The sequence below is a fragment of the Mandrillus leucophaeus genome, unplaced genomic scaffold (assembly GCF_000951045.1).
Source record: "Mandrillus leucophaeus isolate KB7577 unplaced genomic scaffold, Mleu.le_1.0 Scaffold343, whole genome shotgun sequence".
NCBI classification, from domain to species: domain Eukaryota; kingdom Metazoa; phylum Chordata; class Mammalia; order Primates; family Cercopithecidae; genus Mandrillus; species Mandrillus leucophaeus.
In genome coordinates this window covers 678,681-686,951 of record NW_012103621.1, presented here as the reverse complement: position 1 = coordinate 686,951, position 8,271 = coordinate 678,681, and the positions used below count along the sequence as shown (strand labels likewise).

At 47.5% G+C, this 8,271-nt stretch overlaps 1 protein-coding gene across 2 annotated transcripts in view; it reads right to left on the bottom strand.

Moving 5' to 3' along the window:
* Positions 1 to 781: 781 nt before the first annotated feature.
* The window catches only part of THRAP3 (thyroid hormone receptor associated protein 3), a 111,366-nt gene continuing 103,876 nt past the window's right edge, over positions 782 to 8,271 (bottom strand). For both annotated transcript variants that reach the window (XM_011989005.1, XM_011989006.1), the window contains 3 exons: positions 5,031 to 5,229; positions 4,419 to 4,562; positions 782 to 2,339 (listed from right to left, as the gene is read on the bottom strand). In XM_011989005.1, the coding sequence (XP_011844395.1) occupies positions 2,118 to 2,339; positions 4,419 to 4,562; positions 5,031 to 5,229 (565 nt within the window). In that variant the 3' untranslated portion in view covers positions 782 to 2,117. The remainder of the gene's footprint in view (positions 2,340 to 4,418; positions 4,563 to 5,030; positions 5,230 to 8,271) is intronic.

The window sequence follows — 8,271 nt, the reverse complement described above, 5'->3', positions numbered from 1 at the left end:
TCTCCCTTTCGCTCACCTTTTGCCCGGAGGCTCCCAGCTACAATTTGCACAGAGCCTTCCCAGGCCCACCCTCCCCCACCTCACAAGCTTTTGGCTTCAGGGGAAAAGGTGGGGAGAGGCACATACCAGGGTGGGGTCCCCCAGCAGGTAGCAACCGCTCTAAACCGGCCTTGAGTGAACGAAATGGCTGCCCTTGTACCAGCAATAACTTTTGAGTGGACACTTCCAGTCTTTCTTGCAAGGCGTACTCCTCTCTGGCCGCGTACCCACCCTCTACCCCCATATAGGAAGGAGACAGCAAAGACCCCTGCTTTGGGGCCAGAGGTCTGGTTTGGTTTCAGAGAACACCTCCAGGTTCTCCCTGGGAGTTAGGCAGGGAGAATGAACTTTACGAGCTTCCAAGGTTTCTGCTCACAGTTGAGCCCCCAGCCGGCAGGAGTCTGAATGTTAGGGCCCACCTATGGCCAGTCCATGTGGGATAGGCTCTTTCAGGTAGAAGGCTGAGCCTACTAACCACATCCCTTGACCCCTGCCCCACCACCACGGAGGAAGCCAAAGTCCTTGCCTATGACACCAGCGGAAAAAATGTTTCTCCTGGGGTGTCCAAGGTACACAATGCTCCTCCCAGGAACTACTGTGTCTGTCTGGGACTTCAGCAGCCTGCGCAAGGCCCCACAGGCCCTTTGTCTTTCAGGTTTTCTGAAACTGTTGTGAGAAGTTATCTACCACCCTCAACACACACACACACACACACACTCAGGGTGACAATGAACAAAGCCCGTTTACATCTGCCACTTCATTTATTTTATTTGCAGGAGGAGTTGAAACAAATTTTAAGGGAGATTTTCATTTTCCCCCTAAACATGAATCATTCAAGTAAAACCAACTTAACTATAGAAATGTAGCAAAGTAAGGGGAAAGCAGCACAACAACCCAAGACGCAAAGGCTGGGGGGAGAGGTGGGTGCAGTCCGCATATAACATATGCATAAATGCCTTATGATTCACCTGCTCAGGACCGCCTCCCCAGAAGGCAAGCACAAGGACCCATTTTAAGAGGATGTTTCCCCCCAAACATCTGAGAATGCTTCAACTTAAACAGCTTAAGGTTAAAGACAAGAAAGAAAAAAAAAACCAAAAAAACCCCATGAACCACCCAGCCATAACCACCTTCCTTAATCGATCACAGGAGTTTCTTTTCATTTTATAAAAAGATTAATAAAAAATATTGAAAAAATTTTCTCATCTTATATTTGTAAAGATAATAGAATTCAGAAGTTTCTTAGAAAACAGACCAGACACTGCCCTCCAGTTTCCACCCCGTTGCTGGGAGGATCAGCAGGACTAGAAAGTTTGGGATACTGGAGCTGCTGGTGGAGAATAGGGAAGTCCAGCCCAGAAGAAATCAGGAAATAGGGCTCAGGGGCACGTGAGGTGTGGTTAGGAGCAACTCCACGTGATACATGGCTGCGCAGAAAAGGGGAACACAAGGTGGTCGGAAAGGCCTTAAACTCCTCCTTGACATACAAAACCGGTTTTTACAAAGATCCAAGCAGTTTGGTCCCAAACTGAGGTGAACACTTCAAAGTTTATTCACATGCTTTGTTTTCTCTTTCAAGAATCAAAGTTTCCCAAATTAAATGTTTCTAATATTACTACATATGCCTAAAAAAAGAAAAAAGAAAAAAAAAAAAGAAGGGCTTTTAAAATCAGGACAGGGGAGAAGAGATTGAAAATCATTGAATTAGTCCTCTTAGCTCCAAATGAAAAGAAATTAGAACAAAACTGTTGGTTTCTAATAGGAAACAAAAATCCAAGCATCGCTCTCCCGCCCTACCCCTGCCCCCACCCCCACACACCAACAACAAATGAGAAAAACAGCGAAAGCCCAATGCGTTGTGTTCTGCTCAAGAGCTGGGCCTGACCCCCGGGCTCCACGGCCAGCCTCCTCTATCCAGTGGGAGACAGTGCCAGGGATGCCTTTTGTGGTAGTACAATCTGCACGGCTGGTGGGGGGTGTGGGTAGGATTTATGCAATCTTCTTGAGGTTCCTCTGTTAAGCCAGCCATCTTCCCAGTGCCTCTCTCCCCTGGGCAGGAATCCCATCAATGGTGGCCCCTACTCGGCTGTGGGCTGTATATTGTCCTTCTCTTCTCGGTTCTCTGTCCCACTCTCGTCGTCTTCAATCTCCCCTTCCTCCCCACTAAACTTGTCATGGGCCCACTTGGGGCTGGTACTTGATTTCCGGAACATGAACCGGCCCCGACCCCGAGGAAAGGCTCCTCGGCCCCGGCCCCGGCTCACCCACTTGTCACTGCCTTCTCCTTCACGGTCATCATGCTGAGGGGAAAGAAAATTGCCATCAGTGCCAGAGTGAATAAGATGTGGCCAGAGCTCTCTCCTCTGCACCCACCCAAATGTGCCTTTCCCAAAAGAACCTGTGCCCTAAACCCAGCCTTCTGCTCCTTTTCTGCACTTCTCCCTGTCCCCTGCTCCAAAAATGCCAGTGGTTCAGATCCACAAGAATATCAGTTGAGTGATTTAGAAATTTTAAGGTAACAGCTTGAGCATTGTAATGATGATGAGGACGATGATGATGATGATTCACTGAGCATGAACCCTTCATAGTTTAAGGAAAATAAAAAAGTCACTGAGCACTGAAGTAAGACATTTATATACTATCTCATTTAATTCTCATATCTATCATATCATTATCACCTCCCACTCTGCGAACGAGGAAAAAGCTTAGGAACTTTAAGCAACTCCATATGATTTAGTATATCCTCTCTCAAAGGATGGGTCTGAGAAAGCCAATCACACCAAAACGTGAAACTCCACGTGAACTGGGTTGCTAAGCAGTTAAGAAAGGAGGCAATGCGGCTGGGTGCAGTGGCTCATGCCTATAATCCTAGCACTTTGGGAGGCCGAGGCGAGCGGATTGCCTGAGCTCAGGAGTTCGAGACCAGCCTGGGCAACACGGTGAAACCCCTGTCTCTATTATTTTAATAAAAAAAAAAAAGCCAGGCATGGGGATGTGTGCCTGTAGTTCCAGCTATTTGGGAGGCTTGAGGCAGGAGAACCGCTTGAACCCAGGAGGCAGAGGCTGCAGTGAGCCGAGATAGTGTCACTGCACTCCAAATGCTCAGAATCCAATGCTGGGGCTGGGGCTCTTCCTGACCCTCCAACTCCACTCTCATTTTGTATCTCCCTGTTTTATGCAAGGAGGCAGTGTGACAAAGTAGGAAGAACACTTAACCTACATTTCATTTTTTTTTTCTTTTTCACTTAGTTCAAGGAAAGGATTAACCTACATTTCAAACAATCCTTGCTCTGACAATCTCATGAGACAGAAGGAGGGATCCAATCAAACAATGAATGAGAAAACATTTTGAAAACCAGCAGTCATTACCTTATCAGCCCCAAGACTTCAGAACCTAAACCACCCCCCACACAAGCTTGGGTCTTAGGCTCTTGGAGCTCAGCTCAGCAGAAGTGTCAGCTTCTTCTGACCACGGCTGCTTGTTCACACTAAATGAATCAGGCTGGCAATACTCTCTCAGGTGGCAGATAGGGGCAAGGGAGATGGCCTTTAATCCTTCCCCTACAGCAGTCCCACTCCAGCACCCAACCTGGGCCCATCCAACTACAATTCCCTAGAGGTAAGTTCAAAGGTCCTCTAGTAGCCTCAAAGCAGCCACCAGCAGCAGCAACCCTAGAAAAGGGATGGTGGCCATGCACAGGAAACACAAAACCTGTTTCCTAGCTGTCCAACTGACAATATAGATTCATTCCAGCCATTCTAGCAGGTGGTGGAGATTCAGCTGCTCCTTTACCTTAGTTATAACACTCACACCGGCCTGGATCTTCGCCTGCTGTTACATACCAAGGCCAAGAGTGCTCACTCAAGGCCAGGTACTTCAGCCTATAAAAGTTCTAATCTGAAGGAGGCCCAGAGTGCAGGGGAATGATTAACAGCTTGATGAGAGAAGCCCCAGTGGCATTTCATTTTGGAGAGACATCCCTCTCCTCAAAGAGATCCTGAGCTGTCTTTCTTGTCATTCTTGCATGAAGGAGTGGCAGTGAGGGACAGCAGCATTGGGGAAGGGTTATGGCTCTATCCACAGGAATGAGGGAGGCTGAGGGTGGGGTGGTGGTTGAGCAGTAAAACAAGTTCACAGACTAAAAAGACAAGACCAATGCTTCTTGCTTATCTTGGAAACCATAAACATCTTCAATGACAAACTCTTTGAAGACCAGGACTGCCTCTCTAGAGGACACCCATCCAGTTAGCACACCCCAGTGTAATATTCCTGCACATAAATTTAATCGCAGTTTTGGACAAACTAATTAAGGCCTGGTATCAGCTACTGTGTGTGTCAAAGGCCCTCTGACCCTTCCTGGTTATCCCCAGACACATACCAAGTAATACTTCTTGCTTTTGGGTGTGTACTCTGGGTCCCACTCCTCTTCCCGGTTTCTTTTTTGAAAATCGTTGTTGCTGTTGTTGTTATTGTTCCCAGAGTAGTTGCCTCTGCCCCAGCCTCTTCCTCTGGCTCGAAACTGCTATTGCAATAAATGAGGGAAAAAGGAACAAAGGATCATGCCAGGAATGGGGAACAAACCCCCCTGCTTTCTGTTCAAACACTTTTCTGGTGTGGAATAGACAGCTGTCTTCCAGTCATATGCTGGTCAGCTGGTTTCCAGCCATTCCCTTTCTGCTCATCTCAAGTCTGTAGCCTACACAAAGGACAAACCTGCCCCAAGGGCCTCCCTATAAACAGCAGTAGTCGAAGTAAGTGGGGGAAGTTCTGAGACCAGAAGCTGTAAGAGGCTTTCTAGCTAAGTGATTATGAACAGAAAAGCAACAAAAAACGGAAAGGCCAGGAAATGTGGGAAGGAGAACCAAAGATTCCAGGGTCTTTGGATTGGATTACTTATGTCAAAGGCAACAAAACTGGTATTCTGATGAAATATAATCAGAGTTGGTAGGAGCAAGGAGCTTAGAGAAAGGGGGAGAGGGGAGGGTCTTACAAAGGTTCCTCGAGCTCTGCCACCTCCTCTTTCACTTGGACCCACAAAGTCTTTGGTCCCCAGTCTTGATTTGTCAAAGCCCGTGGTGCTCTCCTCTCTTTCCTCTGTCTCTTCAGTGTATTCTTCTGCTTTGTAGGAGTGAGATGACTGGGAGGAAGAGGAGGAGGATCTGGACCTGTCTCTTGCTCTCCGATGCTTCCTGTGAAAAGAGAAGAGCCATCAATCATCTTCTAGGGGACACTGCTTGGCTGGGGCCTCATGGATAAGCACAGGACAATCAAAAGTGTGCCTGTGATGAAGAAACTAATGATGAGTAACCTTATAAAACCAGCTCACCCCCAACCTACCCATCCAAGATACTTCCCCTCAATTCTGTCAGTCATGTTCAGTGACACATCTATGTCTGAGTCTGTGATAAACATATGACATACACAGAAGCAGGAACAAAACACAGTCCATGGCCTCCAGTAGCTCAGTCTAAGATACAGGCATGAATTGATAAGGGAGAAGGAAATTAACACTATATTGAGAGCTCCGAAGTATCTGGTATTGGGCCAGATAAATAGCTCTGTATATTATCATCGGTTAGTGCTTTCTATTACTTTTATTTCTTACAGGAATGCTACCTGTCTTATAGGGTTCTCTAAATAAACAATGTGTTTAAACACTTTATACCAACATAGCTGGCATGCAGTAAAGGGCAATATGACTCAGTATTATTTCCCTCATTTTATAGGTAGGAGGCTCAGGTGAGAGAGCCAAGCAGAGCCCGGATTCTAACCTAGCTCTAATTATACGACGACTCCACATATTACCTCCCACTGAGCTCAAACAGGTTGTGTCACTAAGCCTAGGATCTGGCGTAACTCTCCCAGAGTTATGTCCCTTCCCTTTCCTTCATCTGGGGGAAATTACAGACTAGGGCAAATTATCTTAATACGATGAGTCACTGTCTATGTACTAAGGTCAGTACCAGCCCTGCCATGTGATAGTGGAGGTTACTGAATACCTCTAGGGGGCAGCAAGGCCAGGATCCCAGGAGTAGAGGAGTAGCAGAGCCAGCCAAATGTCAGTAACCTATCATTGTCTTTCCCTCCATCAGTCTTTCATTATGAAAGGTATCATGCTCCCTGCTCCTCACCTACACATACTTACTCATACAAAGGGGAAATCTAAGTTACTGTCATAGGATTCACATAACTTCAACTGTGACCCCACTAAACATCCGTGCTATTTCAAGAGGTTTTCAAAAATAAGACTCTCTGGCCGGGCATAGTGGCTCTCTCCTGTAATCCCAGCACTTTGGGAAGCCAAGGCGGCTGGATCACTTGATGTCAGGAGTTCAAGACCAGCCTGGCCAACATGGCGAAACCCCATCTCTACTAAAAATACAAAAATTAGCTGGGTGTGGTGACAAGCATCTGTAATCCCAGCTACTCGGGAGGCTGAGACAGGAGAATCACTTGAACCCAGGAGGCAGAGTTTGCAGTGAGCCAAGATCATACTGCACTCCAGCCTGAGTGACAGAGTGAGACTCTACCTTAAGAAAAAAAAAAAAAAAAAAAAACTCTCAAAAGGCCTCAAATTTGAGTCTTAGCATTGTCTTTCTTTTTTGTTGTTGTTGAGACAGAGTCTCCCTCTATCTCCAGGCTGGAGTGCAGTGCTGCGCTCTTGGCTCACTGCAACTTCCACCTCCTGGGTTTAAGCGATTCTCCTGCCTCAGCCTCCTGAGTAGCGGGAATTACAGGCGCCCACCACCATGCCCGGCTACTTTTTGTATTTCTAGTAGAGACAGGTGTTTCACCATGTTGGCCAGGATGGTCTCAATCTTCTGACCTCATGCTCTGTTCACCTCGGCCTCCCAAAGTGCTGGGATTATAGGCGTAAGCCACCACACCTGGCCAGCATTGTCTCTTATTAGCTGTGTGACCTGGGTAAGTCATTCTTCAGTTATATAAAAAAAAGTTCTGGCTGGGCATAGTGGCTCATGCCTGTAATCCCAGCACTTTGGGAGGCCAAGGTAGGCAGACTGCTGGAGTCCAGGAGTTCTAGACCATCCTGGGCAACATGACAAAACCTCAACTCTGTAAGAAATACACAATTAGCCAGGCATAATGGTGTACACCTGTAGTCCCAGCTGATTGGGAGGTTGAGGTGGGAGGATCACTTGAGCCCAGAAGGTCAAAGCTGCAGTAGGTCAGTGATATCATCACCGCACTCCAGCCTGGGTGACAGAGCAAAACCCTGTCTCAAAACGGGCCAGGTGTGGCAGCTCATGCCTGTAATCCCAATGCTTCGGGAGGCCAAGGAGGTGGGTGGGAATCACTTGAGGCCAAGAGTTCAAGACCAGCATGGGAAACATAGCCAGCCCTTGTCTCTAAAAAAAATTTAAAAAATTAGCCGGGAATCATGGTGCATATCTGTACTCCTAGCTCAGCCTACTTGGAAGGCTGAGGCAGGAGGATCACTTGAGCCCAGCAGTTCAAGGATGCCATGAGCTACAATTGTGCCACTGCACTCCAGCCTGGGCGACAGAGCAAGACTCCATCTCAAAATGGGCCAGGTGTGGTAGCTCATGCCTGTAATCCCACCACTTTGGGAGGCCGAGACGGGCGGATCACGAGGTCAGGAGATGGAGACCATCCCGGCTCACACAGTGAAACTCGGTCTCTACTAAAAATGCAAAAAAAATTATCCGGGCGTGGTGGTGGGCGCCAGTAGTTCCAGCTACTTGGGAGGCTGAGGCAGGAGAATGGTGTGAACCCAGGAGGCAGAGCTTGCAGTGAGCCGAGATCGCGCCACTGCACTCCAGCTTGGGCGACAGAGTGAGACTCTGTCTCGGAGAAAAAAAAAAAAAATCACAGAATACCGGGGTTTGCAGGGCACTCGTTCAAAGTCACATAGCAAGTCAGAGGTAGGCACGTGTTCCAGGGAGAGGAAATCAAGAGTTAGTTATCCAGACTCAACTCTGAAATGCTTGAGGGGTTCATGTTCCATTTCTAAGTGGCGGCCCAGGCACTACTGTACTACTACTTCCATTCCCTGCTGAGGATTCGCAGGTTCTTTATCTATGGGCAGCCCTGAAAGCTGCCAAGGCTCCTAATGCATAAGTAACACACTGGAATGGGAGACAAAGTAGAACAAAAAGATCTGTGTTTGCGGTCAGCTGATAATTGTGATTTTTTTTTTTTTTTTTTTGTGAGATGAAGTCTCCTCTGTCACCCAGGCTGGAGTGCAGTGG